Source organism: Haemorhous mexicanus, chromosome 4 (assembly GCF_027477595.1).
Source record: "Haemorhous mexicanus isolate bHaeMex1 chromosome 4, bHaeMex1.pri, whole genome shotgun sequence".
NCBI classification, from domain to species: Eukaryota; Metazoa; Chordata; class Aves; order Passeriformes; family Fringillidae; genus Haemorhous; species Haemorhous mexicanus.
Genome location: NC_082344.1, coordinates 36,206,275 through 36,227,884, shown reverse-complemented (window position 1 = coordinate 36,227,884; position 21,610 = coordinate 36,206,275). Strand labels below are relative to the sequence as shown.

At 37.9% G+C, this 21,610-nt stretch overlaps 1 protein-coding gene across 4 annotated transcripts in view; it reads right to left on the bottom strand.

Moving 5' to 3' along the window:
* RAPGEF2 (Rap guanine nucleotide exchange factor 2) overlaps positions 1–21,610 on the bottom strand; it is a 184,381-nt gene that overhangs the window by 99,166 nt on the left and 63,605 nt on the right. For all 4 annotated transcript variants that reach the window (XM_059844464.1, XM_059844467.1, XM_059844466.1 and 1 more), the window contains exon 4: positions 10,480–10,563. In XM_059844464.1, the coding sequence (XP_059700447.1) occupies positions 10,480–10,563 (84 nt within the window). The remainder of the gene's footprint in view (positions 1–10,479; positions 10,564–21,610) is intronic.

The following is a 21,610-nucleotide window of genomic DNA, read 5'->3' as shown; positions in this document are numbered from 1 at the left end:
TAACATTCATGAAATTCATTAAAACGGAGAAGTATTTTTCCAATGTCATACAAAGACTTTAGATCCTAGTTTCTAAATGAAGACTTTTTATATTGAAAAATACATAATAAGCATTTTACGTCCCTCTAAAGACTTTCATTATTAAGGCATTATAAATTTTTGGGTTTTTTTGAATTACTAAAATAACCTGACACGTCATCTAGGATTTTAGAAGTAAAACAAGACCACATATATTGACACTTTCCACACACACTCACACACTTAACTCATTCAACACAACTAATTCATTCACATGGAAAGCTAAACACTTTCCTTCAATAACAAGTTTCCAGAAATTAGTGTACAGAGCAGATGTATTCAAGATACATATGTGTATTTGTGAATGAATAAACAAAGTAAACCACTGGAGTAGTAGTGATAATTTAGTTTTAGCTATTTATATTATAATTTGAAAAATAAGTTATTTCTCCCTTGAGATGTTATACCACGTCTTGTATCCCTAGATTTGTTTTTCAGAAACATTTGGAAAATTTTGTATCAGCTGAAAGAAAACTCTCAGACATTTTCAAATCTTCTACAATATGGAGCAACATTTTGTTAAAAAGACAATTTGTGGAAGAATCGCAGTAGTGGAATCACCTTAAGAATCAAGACAATAATTCTAATTCCTTTCAGTTATTCTACAGTCTTTCAAATACATAAGTAAACATCATTACTTCAGCTTATCAAGATTGTCGTCCAGCAAAATGAAGTTTATCAAAGTTTAGACCCTGAGAGGTTCACATGAGGCAAAGAAAAGGCAGTGTCCTCTGTCCCCTCTCTCCACCTGGGTATAACTTCTCATTTTGGTAATCTTTATGCTCTTTTTGCACACAGTTCCTCTTGTTGTTATTTTGAGGTAAGCAATAACCAGATTTTTTCAGTTCATTACACTTATAAAACTTGTCCAGAGATCCTGAGAGCGCATAAAACAAGCAGGGTCTTCTTTTGACCTCAGCAAGAATCCTACAATGCAGTTTTCCCAAGTAACTGAAGGGGGCTTTGATGTTTTGAAGGTTGGTACTACAACTCAAAACCTTAAGTACTATTAAATTGAATCAGAGGAAATCTTAATACAGAAGGAAGAGATTGCATAGGACATCTCACCAGCTGCAATATCCATTGTGAATAGCCAACCATTTTCTTCAGACAGATACCTATAATTAACAATGCAAGCAGGAGTGGATACCCTGATGTAATGGGCCCCACATATAACTTTTACATAACCATTTGCTTTATTGCACAGAGAATTTTCTCCTACGTAATTTCTCAAAAAGAGTTCTCAATTTTTTTCCACATCCCCATTTGTATGCAAGCAATTTATTACTATTTCAGAAAACAGCTTTTTAATATGAAAATCAAAACTGAAATTTTAGAAAGAAAATACAAGTGTGAGTACTGTTAAAATAAAACATATCACATAATTATAATGTACAGAAGAGCAGTAAAAGCAAAAGCAAAGATGAACAATGTTTCCAAGACTGCTTAGATGTTGCTCTCAACGACTTCAAATTGTGGCATGCTCCATTAGAGACCCTAATGCTGGGATTAGGAAGGTGCCTCTAGCCAATGAGACACAAAATAAGCTAAAAAGAAGAGTCAGCAAAGAAACCATACAGTTTCAAGGCCAGCTTATATAGCAGCACATTTTAGAAACCAGGCAATCAACTAAACAGCGCCAAAATTTTTCAACAACAAGAATACAATGTCATCAGGAAAAAAGTGAGTGTTTTCAGTGGAATTAATCTTTTTTGCACCCAGACGGGTGGGTGGGGGAAGAAAATAACAAAAAAAAAGCCCAAAAAAACCCCCCAACACTATTCCAGCACATCTTTTCAAATATTAGTCAAAATTTTAACCCAAACTTTCTGAGATTTAAAGAAATGGGATCTGAGAGTTGGTATCAGTCAGAGTCATCAAAGATTACATTGCCTCTATCAGCTGCCTTAAAGGAGTCTCTCTTTTCCTCTCCTGTCTTTCTGCTCAAAAATTATGCCCCATTAATCTAGGTTGTTAAACTCTTCTGCTTATTTTTATTTTTTCCTTACGGTCCTTTTCAGTTACTCTGAGCTATTAAGATACATTCATGCTTACACAGATAAAATCTACTGCCAGTGTTACCTCAGATTTTGCTTTTCATTGGCATTGGCAATACCCCACTGAAAAATTTTTCATAATACTTAATCTCTAAAGTAAATGCAAACAAAATAACTTGAATTGGTTCACAGGCAAAACTCTCCATAAAAGCAGTGGTCTGTATTTATAATGTTGGGTACTTTGTTTCTATGCTCTATATCACAAGTGCCATTTTTTTCATTAGAGTAGATACTCTTTATTTCTAAGTATTTTCACAGAGCTGCAGTTTCATTGGGGAAGATAAACACCACTGAAGTGAATAAAGCAGAAGGTAAGAAAAGCCCAACTTCTTTACTTATTTAAATGCACTGACAGTGGCAGGAAGTGTCATCGCAACTCAGCTTACAATTACCATGCATGAAAGTATGAAACACCAAAGCCAAGGATCTCTTGAATCTGCAAGCTCTGCACCACCAATTAAAGGTGTCTCCCCTATGGAAAGCATATGAAAATGTTCTGAACATTCCACAGATGCCCCTGAGCACCAGCAGGTGATCCAGACCTTCTCAAGACCATCGTCAGGTCTTTCATGCAGAAACAGACAGAAGTCTGCAGCTCTAAGTTTATACATCTAGAAACTGGCATAAGGTTTGCATTTGTGAGAGCTCCTGAAGCTTCCTTTTCTTCTACCATGGGCATTTCCATCCCTGAAAGCCTCCCTCTCCTCAAGAGGAATCAAAACAACTCAGGCTCACTGAAACATATTCAGGTCATTCGACACTTTCGGCTTCACTGTTATCTTGTCATGACAAACTTGGAAGAAAGCCTGGTAGCACCAGACACACAATGCTGAATTTCTATTTTTGTTTTCAAAAGATGCCAGTGTAATAGATTAAGTCCCTTAACATTTTATCAGCTCCACAAAAACAAAATTCCAGTAGCACTGAAATATGACAGGAACAACACCAGACACCAGCCAATCTCATCATTTAGGAACTGTCTCCTCTTCTATTTCCCAACACCTCAGATACTGTCATGATAGTTTCAGACCTCAATAAACCCTTCAATTACTCAGCAGAACAGAAAACGGATGGGATAAAGGATAAATTAGCTGTAAAAACAACTTTAAGCATTCATATTTAAAGAAACCTGTACACCATTTTTTTCAAACTCTAAACACACTTTTGGGTGACATGTAACCTGTGCTCTGAATCACAAATTCTGCTGAAATAGCAGGCGACATCACAAGGCCCATCAATTTATGGCTCAGCTAATTCAGCCACAGCCAGAGCTGACTGTGTCTGAAGTGATGAAGTCAGACTCACGCAAAACCCTCCCTGCCAGCCAGCCCTCAGGGAGCTGGGCTCAGCCACAGCCCCACGGCAGCTCCAGCTCCTCCAGAACCTCATAAGGAAGCCTGCAATGACCCACACGAGCAAGTGCTGGATTTCACTGGTAGCACTGACCAACAGGGGATGAGCAAATTCAAGGTAGATGGCCAGATCAGGCACTCCCAGTAAAATGCTACCTCTTGTGAGCAAGATTTTATTTTCTCTAGGAGTTGGAGTCTCAATAAGTAATCACAGTCACACGTGCTGCAATAAACCTAATTTTCTGCTTGCAGGTAACAGCAAACACCTCCATCCAAAAGGACAAATGCAGTTTTTTGGGTAAATGCAGACAGGACAAAGCAATTAGTGTTTATTTCTCAATGTCTATTTAAAACTCATTGTGAGTAATTCATGATAGCCACACAGTCATAAATGGACTGACATCACTACTACTTCCAGCTTCCTCCTTCAGCTCATGATCTCAGTCTTTCCTAGATTAAACCCTAAGATCACACTCCTTCAGTTTCAATTGATGGGACTGAAATGCTGAACCAAGGCATTCAAACCAGACAGAGGGCAAGGCAGCACGGGGGTCAGCCCACAACAATACCACACTCTATGCCTTCCCACCAGATAATCATGGGCATGGCTCCAGAACACCTCCAGCTTGACACAGACACACCAATACAACAAACAGGTCACAGGAAAATCCAGCAGCAGCAAAAATAGTCAAGTTTTCTATTCAAGGCAGAGAGTTCCAAGGGCAAACTAATCCCAAAGCATGCACTTCCAAGCAACTTCTTCAACAGACTTAAACAGATGTTCTCTGAAACTATAACCTTGGAAGTTATTTTTCTCTGTGAATGTCCAGTGTATGGGCTTGATGTTTCCATCACAATGCTGCAAATCCTTAGCCATAAGCAACTCAGAACCTGGAAAAAGCTAAATAAGCTCCACACATCTCCTGATCAACTGCCCCTGCAGCTTCAACAACTAAACTAGCAGTTCCCAAAAGTACAACCCTGAGCCTCCCACAAGTCTATTGTTCTAAAATTCTGTTTCCTGCTCAGGGGAAAAAAAAAAAAATCCCTTTTTAGGGGATTTCATCATGGTTTAAATATCTGTGTATACTGATCACTCTCAGTTAAATTCCCAGTTTCTTTATGTTATCTCACAGGTGTCAGCCCGTAATAGCCAATATTAATAAACTTTAAGTTGCAAATATATGAGTCATACTGAGAGAAGGATTTTATCATTGTGATTAAAGCTATCGGCACAATTTTACTGACTCAAAAGATCAATCAAAGGCAACTCTGTATTCAGACTATAAATGCACCATCAGTTAGATATATGTAAACCACACAAAACTGCATGATTCAGACATCACAAAACTTAGGAAGCATGTTTCAGATACATAAAGCTCTATAAAATGCATGTAGATAGCCAAGGGCTCTGCTCCAGCACTATAACATTCACATTCATTACCTGACAAAATAAAAAAGTCTGCCAAAATCCCTAACAAATTTTATCCTCAAAGGTTACTTTCATAACTTGGATGAGGACAAAACATCCTGCATAAACTGAGTTTTGCTATTGCTTTACACACATTCAAAAGAAGTCCATAATTTCTTCAATGACTCTCTGTTATGATTAGATATTCCATTCCATTTTTTAAGTTGTTTTAGTATGGGAAAGACTAGAGGGCTAAACCATCAATATTTAAACACATACATCCCTTTTAATTTTGAAAATGGTGAAAAATAGATGTTCTTTCACTTTTAAAACTTAAATCTTTTAATTAGAGGAAAAAGCTTAAATAATTGCTCCTGTATGTAAAATCTGTGGACTTGCCAAAGGGAAAGCAGCAATATGAGGCAGAGAGGGAAGGACTGGTTGGATGTAGCAGCAAGGAAAGAAAGGAGGCTGCAGGAAGGAAGCAGCAGACGAGCAAGCAGTGCAAACTAAAGCCTGGTTCGCGGGTGGCAAGCAGCACAGCACACACTACCCAGGCAGGCTGGGGAGAAAAGCAGAAATCCCCAAGTACCAGAGCCAAGAGTCTGAGAAAAACTGCCCAGCAATTCTGTATTTTGTTGCTGCTAAGAGACAGCTGCATCCTGTGGTCATGGAGGCCAAGAGCAGGCACAAGGTGGGCTGTGGGAGATCCAGGAGACCTTTTGGTGCTGCAGCTCCCATTTAAGGAACACAAAAGAACCCAGTGGAGTCTACACTAGAAGCAAAGTTCTGGTAGAAAAAACACACAGGAACTCCAAGCAAATGACCAAACATGGTGAGAGCATGCAGCAGGCCAAGGCAAGCTGGAGGCCATTCCAAAAGGCATTTTGAGGGACTGTCACACAGTTGCTGTCAGGGGCCATGTGAAAACACAGGAGAGCCAGGACAGCCCTCAGGGAATTGCATTTTCTGCTCATTTATTTTCTGGAGTTCATACATAAACCTCATTCTACCATGTGAACTGCTTCAGGGCACAGATGCCCTGGGGAAATGATGAGGGGACTCAGTGTTAATTTGTGCTAGTTTGATGGTCATGGTCAGAGGAAAGAATTAAGGAATGTTTAGTTTAACATATTATATGCCTGATATGTTAAAGTAAATGAAGAAGTTTGTAGATATTGAGAGGAAAAATGAGGGCAAAGGAGTAGAAGGGAAGAGGGATGGTCTTCCTCATAATAAACTGTCAAATTTCACTGTTGTAATTCACAGAAATTAAACAGAAGAACAAGATAAAGCTTTACCTCATGTCACCAAATAAATGGCAGCTTTAATTGCTCAGAGCACAATTCTTTAAAATCATGGACTGTATATTTTCCCAAAATAATAAATTAAGGACAATAAAATCCAGCCTTATCTTATGAACACTATTTGCTAGCTGATGGCTTGGAATTTGAACAAATACAAGCTAAACTGTATTACGACAGGGAAATAAAACTAAAGTCATGCTATTTAAAAAAAAAAAAAAAGAAAAAGAAAAAAACTTAATACAGTTTAGATGTTAAAGTTTCCAAAGTTAAGCACTCAATTTAGGACTTAATGTATTCCAATATCCCATCTTGAACAACTCATTTTTTTAAAATTTGGAATTAAAGACTTGTCTAGTAACTAGTTACAAGTAATTTTACAAGTCATCCAGTGCATTATAAAACTTTGTCAAAAATTGGCAGCCTTGACACTCATTTCAAACTATTTCAACAGGCAGCTATTTGCCCCTATCTCATATCCTACAAAGCTGGTTCATTTTGTGTTGTACTTTTTAGTTTTAGTAGTATTGCTGCTGTTACTGTCCATTTTTTACATGGGTTTTAGTAGTATTGCTGCTGTTACTGTCCATTTTTTTAATCTCATTGTTGCTTCCAGCAAATTGTTCTTACCCCAACTCATGATCTCTGCCTTTGTGTCTCGCACCAGAGAGGGGAGGGGAGTGAGAGGTGCCTGGTTTGGGAGATTCTCACTGAGGGGGGCACCAAATTAGGGTGTGCTGCTCCTAAACCACAGCAGTGCAAAAGCAGGGGGGTGGTCATCTCTTATGCTTTTAGACATATTCAGTGTGGGAGAAGGGGGTGTTTTTTAAAGCATTCTTATTCTCCAACTATATATTAACTATCTGCCAAAGCTAGCCTCTCTAAGTGAAAGGATTTTAAATGGTATCTTAACACTAGAAATAAAAGCCATGGACACAACAATTTGGAAGAAAAAAATACAGTAAGTTTACCTGACATGACATACACAACAAAAGAGCATTTCCAGTGTTACTCACCAACCAGTCTGAGAATGCTGTATCTAAAACTAATGCAAGCAAATCAGCTAACAGAGGACCCACATGCAAATAATATGCAGAGCATAGGCAGCCAAATGCACTAAGGTACTTGCAAGTGTCAGCTCAAATCCAGTGAGAGCCCTCTGTCCTGTTCTTTACAGACTCACATGCCAACTGCCACGAAGTTTTAAGAGCAAGGTCAAATTCTGCTCAGGACTGAGAACAAACCTGCAGAGTTGTAGGCAGATCTGTCCACTAGGTCTCTCTAGAGATACTCTGAGATACTACTTTTGCTCTGGCATGTAAAGACATTCATTTTAAAAGAGTGAAATCCAAAAATAACCCAAACACTCTTGAAATTCAGGGGCTGGGGTGGAATTGGTGGGATGACAACATGTGTTTTGTTTTAAATTTGGTCAGCTACTGCCCAGCTATTATTCAATGAAGGTGAGCTTGAGGAGGTCAGGAGGACAGGCATGGGGAAGCCCTCAGTCTGAGCAAGGATCAGCAGCCCAGAGAACCTGTCCAAAGTGATCTACTGCAGGTGCATGGGGCAGGTTGACAAAAAAAAACAAAATAGAGGGAATAGTTTTAAACTGTGGGGAAACAATGAGGAGTTTTGGATGGGGAGATGCTTAGAGGTGAATTACATTTGGCTCTGGGGAAAGAAAGTTAAGGAAATGAGAATTTTCTGAGTCAACTGGATTTGGAGAAAGGAACATACTTCTTGCTTTCTACATATTTGATTGCTCCTACACAAACTTCTTGGCTCCATCCCGCTCTCTTAATTGCAAGTTACACATGTCACAAAATAATATCCTAGTGGCTTTTTTAGATGGGCAAAGATAAAATGGATTAACCTGAAAAAGCCCACATTAAAATAGTGTAAATATTAATTTACTATTGCAAATTTAGTTTACTCCAATGACAAACAAAATCAAAATTAGATTATCTTACTTTGCAATGTTTAGGTCTCTTCCTATCACTTGATGTCAGTGATGCATGAGGATGTGCTCCTTTTGCTAAACCATAGCCAGTTCATTTCAGCAGCAATAGGACATCAAGATGCACAAATTATGCAATGCACAAAAGGGCCCTTGAAGTTTTTACTCCCTGTTTATGCAAATAGTCAGTTTCAGCACCGTCTTCTGACCACTTTTGACACTACTGTTTAGATTTCAGAATACTGCCTTAGCAGTTCTTTCTGGACTGCAGCCTTTTCAGTAGGTCTCACTCTCTTTTTTCTGAGCACCCTAAAACCTTACTTTAGTCACTCATTCTCTTCTGCCTGGCTTGTATAACTGAGCAGTTTGCTGTTTCTCTCTCAGCAGTTCACTAGCAGCATAAGTAAAGCTGGAAAACTTAATTTTCTTCTCAGGCCATTTTCTCACTAAATAAATCAATCAATAAATCATTTACTAGCCACCAATATTCCAGATCAGAAATTTCACCCGGGTGCTCTCTCACTTTTGCCCAGTTTCTTATCCATGGATAAGCTGAAAGCCCAATTGCAGCTTACTTAATTAGAAAGAAAAAAACCTGATTAACCTTATCCTAAATTTCAATAAGGCATTCACCCACCATTCAATGACTACAGCTTCTCAGCACAAAGCCCCTCACTAGAAAGACTCTGGTTTTACACTCCCAAAATACTTTCTATCTCATACAATAAAGTTTCTTAATTTTGCTTTCATGGACTTAAGTTACCTTTTGCAATTAACAAATTGTCTCTCTTGCCTTTGCTTCCCAACACACCAGCTTTCACACATACTTGACTCCATCCACAACTGTAAAACCTATTTGTATCACAGATTCCATGCCTGTATTTCACTAAGGTATTAGACACTGTCCCGGATGTCATTTTACACATTTCTCCACGTGAACAGCACTTAATGCTCTGCTTACTGCCACAGGATCTGTAATTTTCCGTTCATTCTACCAGGAAGAGTCTCAAGCTCATTGTTCATCTTATTAAATCTGACCTCTCTTCAAGGTGCCCAAGTGAGTGAGGCACAAGCATTGCTGTATTTAAGAGGAACAGAAGATCCTTGCCATGGACTATACACAGCCATCCTACATTAATTCAGATATTACATATCTCTTCTCCTGGTATCTAAAGGTAGCACTTTCTGCCAGCTTTTGTCCTAGCACTGCCTGCTCATGGATGACATATGGGAAAATTTTCATTCTGCCAGAAGTAGAGCTCCTATAATCCCTTGTTGTGCTACTTTTTCCAATAATCAGTTTTGCACCTTCAGCATTAACTATTCAATGGCACATCTAATATGCCTTTTTATCAGCAGTGCCTGACAGACACAAGACACTTGGTTTCACCAAGAACATGCCACCATCATCAAAGGGATGTCCCAAGACTTGCATTGCTCTCCCACTGTAAGGCAGATTTGAAGATTTAATGTCTCATACACCAACCAACACTAGCCATGAAGTGGCCTCCCACCTTTTAAAATTGTAAAAAAATTTCTGGTTCTTTCATTATCATGATACTATACAGAGATGGGTCATTCTTTCAGTCTGCCTTGCAAAAATTTTATTACATGCCATACACTTCAAAGCAGCCTTCTATGGTAGTCTGAATGAATATGCATATAACCAGCATTTTAAAATAATTCTGCTCTGCTTCCATTAAAATGATCAAGCTTAGTCACTTTAGTCTAAATTCCTTGCAAACACTTGCATTTTTTACCATAGCTCAAAATAAGTAATTTTTTTTTACTGAAGCAATAAAAATGTTGAGTGCCTCACACCCAAACTTTTATTTTCCATCTAAGAAACTGCTCTTCATTGAAAATCCATTTGCCTGATGTTATACAGAAGCAGCAAAACCTGCAGTAACATGATCTAAGAATATACTAAAACATGCACCAAAGATTTGTGCACAGTAAAGGAAAACATCCACGTCCAAATTCTAGTGCATCCTAGAATTTGAAGTATGATTACTCACAGGATGAGACTACTTGGCACTTCACCCCATTTGTCAGGTTTTTAGTGGTTTTATTTTTTAAATCAACAACATCTGCACGACACTTTGGACAGTTATACACTGTCCACAAAGATGGACTTTCAGTTCTACCTATGGGCATGAAACAGTTACCAGAGCTACTAAAGGCAGGAGATGTGTGTTTAGATTTGTTCTTCTGTGATTCATTAAATACAAAAGACTGCCTTTTAATTCTAAAATTTCTCCACATCTCATGATTTATATGTCAAATATGGAATGCAGTACATTCATAGCTGACATACCTGCTCCTTGGAAGAAACATGGATTCTTTAATGAAGACTGAACCAGACAGCAGGATATACCAACAGGTACCAATATCATCAGGGCTGGAATTAAAAAAAAAAAAAAAACACAGTTTAAAACACTTGATTAAAATCACTCACAGCAGCACCAAATTTGCACTACAAAGGACATCAAAGAGGCAAAAATGCTCCAAACTATGGAAGGAAGACACAATTCAATTATTTAAAAAATAAATCCATGGAACTATTCTAATTTCCACCTGCAAATATATACATTATTAGAATGCTCAGTTTCATTTACTTGACTTTATTAAAAGCTTCTATCTATCCATTTGGTAACAGCTCAATTCAAATTAAATATAACTGTAAGTGATTAAAGGAAGTCAAGCTACAGTAAATACACTGTATTGTATTCTATCAAATGCATTGAAGAAGAATGACAGTTTTTCAATTCTTTCTGAAGAGAGCTGAAGCATCTTTCCCTCTATAAATAAAGGCATCCTTTCCCAATACTAGCCATCTTCTTCTCAACCCTTTCTTCAAGACAGAAATTTCCCTTTCTGCATCAGCATGCCTTCCTACAAGGTAAGAGACATTTGCAGATGGCAAACCTACATCAGATTTGCCAGTCACCATTATCTGCTGCTGCTAAGTACTGCCCCTACCACATCTCTTCCTGGCACCAGAATAAATTCCCAACAGAAGGGGCAAAAAGTTTCTCTTCCCCTCTCTTCAACCTGTAGAGGAACTGGATGAGGAAGACTTTGTCATCCAGACACAGTTCATTCTACTGTAGATTCAGATGTTGCTCCTTGAGTTATACAAAATCCTCTTCATATGCTTAGACTCATTTTGGATAAGGGAGTTAAAATAATGTTTGGACAGGAAAATAAAAGAGATTAAGGCTACTAGAAATAGCTGCAGTAGAAGTCTCATTCCATGCTGACAGTTAGTGCTGAGAATCTCTCTACTGTACTTCAGTTTCTACCACTCCTGCTTCTTCCAGAGAAACTGACTAATTGAATTCAAGACTAATGGAGTTCACTGTTATGAACTGCATGAGCTTTCTTATGGAAAACCTCATCCCTAGTGACACTAAGAGATGCAGATTACTTAATGAATTTGTAGCACCTTCATTTTTTAAATTATATGTCTCAAGTCTTGAGCAACAACTAGGTCTACTTCAAGTAAGAACAGCCCACATCTTTTAACAATGATGACAGCATAGTATTAAATTCTAACCTTAAATCTTAGTAGGCAATATACATGTTAGCAGTGTATTTTTCATTTGAAGAACTGCAATTTAAGAAGCACATACACAGAGGTCCTCAAAACAAATGTGCAAGCCTAAAAGAGCTGAGAGCAAACCATCCAATCTAAAAACATGCCCTATTTTCATTTTCCACTCTATAATATAAGCATGAGAGAAAGGAGAGGAACATAGAAAATGAGCAGAGGAAACTGAGGGGACACAATCTATGGCCAAGAACAGAGAAACTGAACAAGAAGATGGAGATTGTTTCTCTTTTCTAACAGCCAATGTCCTGACTAGTGAAGTGATGCTGGTCACCCACACACACCAGAGGTTACAACATCTTCAAAATCAGGATTTCAGGAATACTTCTTTATACTGATAGACCATAGAGAACAAAGCAATAACACAGTCCCACAGCTAAAACCACAGCATTTTGATTCGCAAAGCTGAAGTGTTTTAAGCTGCCTATTCTGAAATGTGCCTCACTTGCTTCTCACATGGGCCTGTACAACCCTCAAACTTGTTGGTCTGGAAGAAGCAACACTGTGCATAAGTGCAGAGAACACAAGAAAACCAGCACTTCCAACAAAAATATCATCCCTAAAAACATTAACATGTGTAACTTAACTCAGGTGCATCTTCAGACGTTCCTTCTTTCCCCACAAATCCTATGCTGACAGGCACACAACAGCACTGCTGCTCAACTGTGAGTCTGTTAGGTTTTTTTATTATGTTCTTTAATACCTGTTCTACACACAAATAATCTGGACTAATTATCACAGTTAAAAGTTTTTGAAATAGAAATTTTCAGCAATGGATATAGGCAAAGTGATTTCCCAAATACCTGGGAAATAACTGTACTAGAATGTGAATAATAATTTTTCCATGTGGATTACAGCACATTATATTATCACATAATAAGTTTTGTGGTGTTGGGGGTGGGTTTGTTTTTTTTTTTCCTTTTCTTAAAATCTGGCAGTTTAACCAAGTATTAAAGTATAGTCTGACAGAACAGAACCTGGGGTCACAGATTTTACAATTCTAAAGTAAAAGTAATCTAGCAAATTTTCTCATCCTTCAAGAAAGGTATTTCCAATGATAAAATAATTGAAGCAGAAAAAAATTAAGCCAATAGAAAGTATTTCAACTTTTGTAAATCCACTAACATCCAAGCTTTTATTTTCCTCATTTTAAGACCTGATTAATTTTAGAAATCCTCTCCCAAACCACATATTTTCAAGGGGCTCTAGTTATCTTTTTTCATTGGAGATCTTTTAACTTCAAAGAGAAAAGCAGCTACTGGCTTTTACAAGCACCAGTCAGTATATATAATATACACAGTCACTATATTCAATATGCAAATGCTTGAGGCTACTTTTGAATCTACCTTGGAATCATTTAACAAACAACCTAGAATGACTATGCATTCAACTGCAATGGTTTGATTTCTTCTTATTTAATCACACAGAGCATGATTCTTCACTTAGTTAGTTGTCCAACTCTTCTTTTTGCCAATTCACAGGTTTATTCTCTTTCTCTGCAAGCTGGCTCTTCAAAAGTTGTTGGTCCTTTATCTGTCATAAACATCATACTTAATCCACTTTGTATACAATCAAATTAAGCATCTGCTCATTTGACAGCTAAAAGAACTGATTAAAAAAACAAATCAAACTTGAGGAATACCATGTAATTGAATTTGTTTTCCCTTTGCTTTATGTGCCCTTAATAAGTGGTTTTATTTTTACAGTTACATTTGAGAATTTCTAAGCTTTAAGCTATTTGAATCATGCATATCTACTGAACTCAACACTTTAATTATCTAAATTTAAAAAAACTTCAATAGTGCTGTGTCACAGTAGTGGAATACAGTAATATACAGAATGTATATAATGCTAAAGAATGTGTCTGAATTCAAAATATCTTCCCTGAAATACACTCTGTATTCTTCTAAAATTTTCACTGTCAGCCAAACCGTCATAAATATTTCCAGATCTTCAAGAGCAAAGAACACAGATAGGGCATTAATTCTCTTCATTTTTACAACTAGTAGTGTCTTAATATAGTCTTGAGCAAAACATCTGAAAAAATCCCACATGTATAGCAAACACATTTCTTCCTCCAGAACCCATACACTTCTCTCAGAAACAAAACAAAACAAAAAAGCAAATGAAACACTGATCTATTCCTTTCATATGAAAATATATTTAACTCCTGCACTTTTAACACTTGTTATACTCCCAGTTGATTAGAATCAAGCCTCAACAAAGCCATTTGGCAGCCAGCTTTTGCTAGACAATACTGCCACAAGAAACACGTGCAATTCTTTCATTTTAAGGATTCTGGGCTTTCCACAATCCTATTCAAACATCATGTGGCTTTCAATCAAGCTTCCATGTTTTCTGTACTATGTTTGACATTTGTTCATCAACAATGCTTTTGCATTCTTCAGGACTTTTGTGCCTGTCAAGAAAGAATAAACTACAGAAGAAGCAGATGCTGAACTACAAAAGTACTTCTTCAGGCCACCTGAGGACTCATGCAAATACCATTTTATCCAACTGAGAAGACTCATATTTGAAAGGTTTTCTTTGCATTCACATTTTACATTTTATTTTAAACATTAAAACTGAACTCTAGAGAATAAGCCTAATTGTAAAGTTTTCTTTCAGTGCTAGAATAGTGCCTACCCCTGGCAGCCCACAGAAGAATCTAGAAACTTGATCTGTCCTAAAGATATTTCTTCTGCCAAAGAGACAATGGGAAATTGTTCTTAAAAGGCTTTATTGCAGACAGGAGACTTCCCTGACTGGGTTTGCAGGAGGGCATTAAGTTCACATAAGCACTTCATCAGGAATTAGCTGAAGCAGGATTGATGCTGATGACCTTCCCACAAAGGCATCCTTCGAGAGACACTGGGGTTTTTTCAGCTTAGGAGAGTGAAGGGGACGGTGCATAGCACCTGTCAGTCAAGCTGATGTAAAAAGGAAAGACATCTGCTGAGGTAAGAACTTCCTATTACTAGTTTAGTAAGGATGCCACTGCTGGCCAGCATCACCACAACCACTGAAGCAGCAGCTGTCACACGTGAGGAGACTGGAGGTGCAGTGAGAGCTCCACAAAGCATGGAGCTGCTGAAGGGTCTGGAGCAAAGCTCTGTGAGGAAGAGCTGAGAGTGTTCAGCCTGGAAAAAAGGAGGCCCAGGGGAGACCTTATCACTCTCTACAAGTGCCTGAAGGGAGGCTGTGGCCAGCTGGGGGTCGGCCTCTTCTCCCAGGCAACAAACACTAGCACAAGAGTTAGCCTCAAGTTGCCCCAGGAAAGGTTTAGATTGGATATTGAAAGTGTGGCCAAACACTGGAACAGGCTACCCAGGAATTTTCACCATCCCTAGAAGTATTTTAAAAATGTGCAGATCTGCTTGGGGAGAGGGTTTAGTGGCAGACCTCACAGTGCTGGGCTAATGGTGGGACTCAATCATCTTAGAGGTCTTTTTCAACCTTAATGATTCCATGATCTACATCTGGCTGAAAGCAAAGTTTACCTAACCCAGCAAACAGTTTTCCTTTCTAGTTTTGAATTCCTCTCTGCTCCCTCCCTCACTCTTGCAGGGCCATATGCACAGTGGGAGTAGAAATAATTGAAATCAGGAACTACTGACACACATACATTTCCAAGCAGGCATACAAAGACCTTTTCAGGCAAGACTTTACATGTTAGCCTTAAGTGACAGGATACATTGCTTCAAGTACCTAAGACTGAGGGAAAGTTGTTGTTTGTTTTGGGATCTTTCTTCAGCTCAGCTCCTGTTCTGGGTATTTATCTAGATGAAATGTAGAACTGTTAAAAGTTATACAGCCTACCAAAAGCAGCAAAGATATCCCCTCTCCCTAGTTACAGAAAACAAGATTTATTGCCAAGAAAGTTAGATGACACAAGCAATTTATCCTGCAGAGAATCAGAATGAAGTCAACCCCAAAGTCACTCATTGGGGCAGTAAGAACAACAAAATCAATACACACTCATTCTGTCCTGAAAATAAGATCTTTTGTTGTTGTTCCTGCAGAACACAGGACTCCAGTACCAAGATTTAATGTTCTTCTCTTGAAACCACTATGATAGAGCTACCTACTGATAAATTTGCAGAATATTCAGTTTTAGCAGCAGCCTTACAGTGGTGCAAAACTGAAAGCCATTACCAAAATAGCCACCAATGTCCAGGTTTTATTCATAACCTGAACTTTAGTTGGACAAATTTTTAATAAATCTCCTTGAAATCTTGAATTTTGTATTAAAACACTTTCTAGAGCAGAGGATTTCCTGGGGAATCTATCTGTAGTTTCCCAGAGTGCCAGAGAACTTGACTTACAGGAATTCAGGAGCTAGAAACGGAAAGTCATAAATTGGATTGCCATGCCTTCCCACTGTGTGTCTCTGTCCAGCTTCCTTGGCATAATCCTTTAACACAACTACAACCTGCAGCCAGACAGGACACCTTTCTCTCTGAAAATCACACAAAAAACTGAGGACAGAACTATGCAAAGAAACTTCCTAGCTGACACTAACTGTTCTGTCTGGAAACTTCAATTGTGTCATTATGCAATGGCCTATGACATCATTGGCTTGTCAGCACTGATGAGTTTAGACAGTATTTTCAGACTGAGGCTTTCACATTTTCTAGCATATGACTGTTTTCTCTGAGACCTCAGAGGTACTCAAAGTTCAAAACTGAGGAAGTACTTATAAATCTCAAAACTGACAAAATCCAAGAAGTTTGCAGGCTTTCTCACAGTCTCCAGCACTTGTATCAAACTCTTCATGCTATGATCTATTTATTTATGCCCCGAGAAGGGGCAGCTCCTTCTTCCCAGACCAGCAAGTAGCTATGTATACACTACTTAAAACTAAAGCTTTATTTTCTAATTTAAAATATGTTATTTCTATATAAAGCAATCTGCAGCACTTGCATGCTTGTAACTACACATTCGTAACTATCTATCTGAGTTATATATTAATGGCATATCAAAGAAATTCTTCACAAGAAAACAAGTCCACCACACATCAATTCTGTAATGCATCTGTCTAGAGTAGCACAGGTGTTCCAATTTTAGCTTTCAGATTCCTGATCACTTAAGGTACTGAAAACTCTCCAAAATATTTAGCTACAATAAAGATTTAAATCGACCTGTTGAAACAAGGAATAAATCTCAAATATCTATACTATCTGTACTGTCTTCCTCTATCCTAACAGGTCTTGATACATCACTTTTCTTAAAGACTTCTTTAGAAATAGCTAGATTTTAAAAACAGCAATCCATTTAATTCTCATTCTCCATCAAAATGAGACACAGCACTACTAAAACCTCTGGAATAACAAATCATATTAAGCCCATGCTTATTCGCTCAGGTTCAACTGAGATAATGAACATCATAAGTATGCACAGTGGCAAGAATTTGCAGGTCTTTGCGATGACTGCTGTCAAACATGCTTTAATTCTGTCAAATAAGACATCACTTCAGTGCAAAATTCAGTACCTGGCCTTGAAAGCACATGCTACACAAAAATCTTTCTTCTTCTGCCCACCTTCTGGTCATTGGCTTCTCAGCCAACTCCTTTAAAACAGCACATGAAAAAAGCTAAGTAGCATGCAGGTCTTGGTGGAAACAAGCATGGAAATTACTTCCATATAATTACTGCTTAATATTCCTTTTACACTTGTGTCTATCCTGAGACCCAAGCAACAGAGGAGTCATTCTCCCTCCACCACTGGACTTCCAGCTACTCCAGATGCTGAAGGACCCCTAACTTAAGTCATCCTCAACATCCAGAATTGCCTCCCATTCAGAGCTATTTTCAAGCTATGCCATGAAAAGGTCATGAATTCAGCAAGAACAATTCCTTTGTTGTGAAAAAGCTAGTTTGATTTATGGAGGCAATGATTCTTTAAAATTCCAACCACTAAAGGATTCATTCAAGAGTTACATTTAAACTGGATATAATACCATCCTCCTACAATCTATAACACTTGTAATTGTTTTGATAACTTACAAACCAAGGTGCACCTAATTACATTTTCCTGTAATCATACTCAGTGTTGTTCAAAGTAGAATAAACTCCAGAAAGTAAGCAGAGTAATTCCAAAGACATTGCTCATGTTCCCAGGTCTCCACTTGAGAGAAGCAGAAACAATGGAAATTTGACATGTCAGAACTGGGAGCTCTTTCAGACAACTAAGCACTACACAAGGAGAAATCCCAAAGAACATTGCTCTGCAAGCTCATGCTCCATAGGATCTTGTTCCAGCAGATTAATCTGTCTGATTCTCTTTGCTCATTTTGGCTATCCTCTCTGTGCTGAGAGCTATAGGTAGTTTATTGTTTTAACTGAATAATCATTGCCAGAATGAGACATTAGCCTTGAGATTCCCTGGGATGTCAAACATGTCCAAGTTGAACAATTCTCTCAGGTAGACATCTCATTGCCTGAAGATCCTGCCCACTAGCACTGTAGTGCTCAAAAACAGAGTAACCAGAAAACTGCTTACTAACCTTGTCAGCACTGCCTCTAATCCTCCTTGTTAAGCCACTTTAGCAGTTACCTGACATCTGCCAGAGCATTTCAGATGCTCTTGAGGTATGTCCCAAACACAAAAGGTAAAAGAGATTGGCACTTGATGCATCAGCCACTCATAATTTTCAAATACTTTTCTTCTTATAAGAACACACTGAAGTTATATTTAGAGTGAAGATTAGAAATAGGAATAAATTTAAGAAATAATTAAAATATATTCAGTAACGAAACTGATAACTCAGAATTTTGAACTTCTGATTTTCACTAATTAGTGTGCATATTGCAACTTATGTCCATGACTATATATTACAGACAGACACAAGATGAAAACTTGTGTCTTGACTCCTGGTAGCAACAATGGGAAATGCAGATGAATGAACCACAGGAAGCAATTCCTCAGTATTCATGGAAGAAAAAAAATCACAAGTATATTTTTCTTTAGAGTATTTAAGTTACTTGTAATTTTTTTTACTTCTGAAATAAAATCACCTAAATCAAATAAGAATTTTGGTCAAATTAGAGATTATTACAGAGTGTCATTAATGTCTGTCAGCCTAAAACAGTGGATTAAACATGCAATTAAAAAATACATTATACAAATATATGCACACAAGTTAACTGACCTATTGTCATTGAAGTCTTGATATTAAATTTTTACAGGGAATTAGACCTTCATATCAGAGGCAAAATTCAGAACAAAAATTACAGTCTTCTAAATCATCAGAAAACAATTACAGAAGCAGAGCAGTAAAATGATCTTGCACCCAAAACACTCTGAAGGCAAGACAAATCTGTTCTTATATCTTACAACTTCCTAATGTGTCTCCAAAACCAAAGCTTTGAGTGCCTCAGAGTTCTCAGAATTACAACAAAAATATTACAGCTTTCAGTGAAACATTTACAGTAACGAAGGTGCAAAAACATTACTTCAGTCTTCATTCAAGGAAGTCTCAAAATCAGGTCAAACAATAACACAAATTTGGAAGTGGCTGTGCAAAGCCAACAGACTCTAACATTGATCACTGACACTATTAAGAAGCCTTGATTCAGTGTCTGTTTATACAGAGACGACTGCCAAGTCCTTGAATGTGTTTATTTTAATGATAGATATTGCCTAAAAAATTCCCCACAGAAAATGTATCCACAACACAACACAGGAATCAGGTTCCTGATTTACTGCAGTGCAGAACTGGCAGCATTCCAATGATATTTTGGCAACTGCCCAGATATCAGAAGGCACAGTACACCTTTAGGAATATTTTCAGGACAACACAGAAGAGGCTAGCCCTGCTGCAGAATATCTTGGCATTATTAAATGTACTGCTGCAGAAACCTATGGATATGGAAGAAGCACGAATGAATACATGCATTGCCTGCAGAGATCTACCTGAAAATTCTGATACTGACCCAGAGATCATAGAATCATTTAGGTTGGAAAAGACCTTTACATCATGAAGCCCAACCATTAACCCACCACTGCTGTGTTCACCACTAAAACCATGTCCCCAAGCACCACCTGGGCAGACTGTGCCAATGCTTGACAACGATTTCTGTAAAGAAATAATTTCTGATATCCAGTCTAAGCATCCCCAGCACAACTTGAGGCCAGTTCCTCTTATAACTTCTTACGCGCGAGATGCTCTAGCAATTCCTTTCTGTAGTCTTTTAGGACTTAACTTTTCTTAAGTTATCTGTAAGACACAAACATAAATACTATAGACCACATACATTGCATCTAGAAAAGCATTCCAGCTTAACACAATTTCAGTAAGGTGGTCTCAGCAGTGCTGTTCAGTTTAAAAATGACCAAACTAACTGAGATTAGTTCAATTGGCTAGAGCAGAGTGCTAATGATGCCAAGGTTGTGGTTTTGATCCCTATATGGGGCATTCACTTCAAAGATGGATATGACAATCCTTGTGAGACCTTTCCAACTCAGAATATGCTATGTGTGTGTGTATGTGAATAGCTAAAGAAGATAGTTTCAGCTCATTTTGGTCACACTTCAAGTCAGGCTATGCAGAAACATACAGCAACTTTGGCATAAATTTTTGTTGGTTTACACGCACTGCTTCTGTCCTCCTGAGGGTCTTCAGGGCAATATGTTACTGTGAAAGAACCATGAATTCAATAAATGTCACTTTTATTGTAGGACTTGAAAAGTTTACAACTCCCACTCTTAAAAAGACCACTCACAGATCTATTTCTCACCTGTCTTTGCACTGAACTACTGCCCTGCAGCATTTTTGAGACATTCTGCTCTACCTCATGAGAGACACTAACATTTTCATCTAAGAAAACAATCAATGTCTGAGTAGCTACCAAGAAGTTGTGCTCCTTTATTCCATTTCCAGACTTCCTTTGTTTCAGGATTTGATGGCTGGGCCAAGCCAGTCCTGGAGAAGGCTGCATGACTAGCCCAACACCAATGTGTTTGGGTCTTGTGATTTGCCATGGTGATATACCAGAAAACTTGGCTAAGTGATATTACTGCTAATAGACTCGAGAATTTAGTTCCAATCATGGAAATTTCAAAAATAATAAATGGAATTTACATATCTTTATCTGTTTTACAGCCTTCTCCACTTCTCATCCCCTCTTCCCTCCCCATTCCACCACCATACAAGCATTACAGTCTTAATACAAGTTGATGTTTCTCATTCCAGACTGCATGACAAATTTGGAATGAGGAAAAAAATCAAGACACACTGTAACTGTATAGTTTTTTGTCTCACACCTACCCACCAAAGCCAGTAACTTAGAAACTAATCAGCTTGCTATTTCTCATTTCAGCTGTGAATGTTCTACAGGCAACATTTTTTCCCTCCAATCTCCAGTTCATATACACAACTTCTACTTGTCTTTCTCCGTGCTGAATTTTATTAAAGGTTGCAAACTGAATTACGTAAAAGCACACAAACATTTTGACATTAGACAAGAGCTTTTTCCAGCCAGACATTAACACTAAAATTCAGTTCAAGATGTTCAAGAGATAACTACTCTTTTTTAAACACTTGTCCTTTTTTAGGAATCACCACCACCACAACCAGCAGTCTACTTAAGTAGAATACTCTTAAGCACTTTAATCAAAAATGAAATCTTCTCAGTAGGGACATGTGGGAGGTAGGAGCATATATCCTATGAAGACTTCATTTGAAGGATCTCTTAAAAAAACCACACTTCACAATAACCTGGACTGGGGTTTCCTTCAAATGTTTAAAAACAATCCAAGCAGTTACTAAGTTAGTGCCAGCTGAAATTGCTCAAACTACAGGCAATGGAACCACAGAACTGTGTTGTGCTACAGC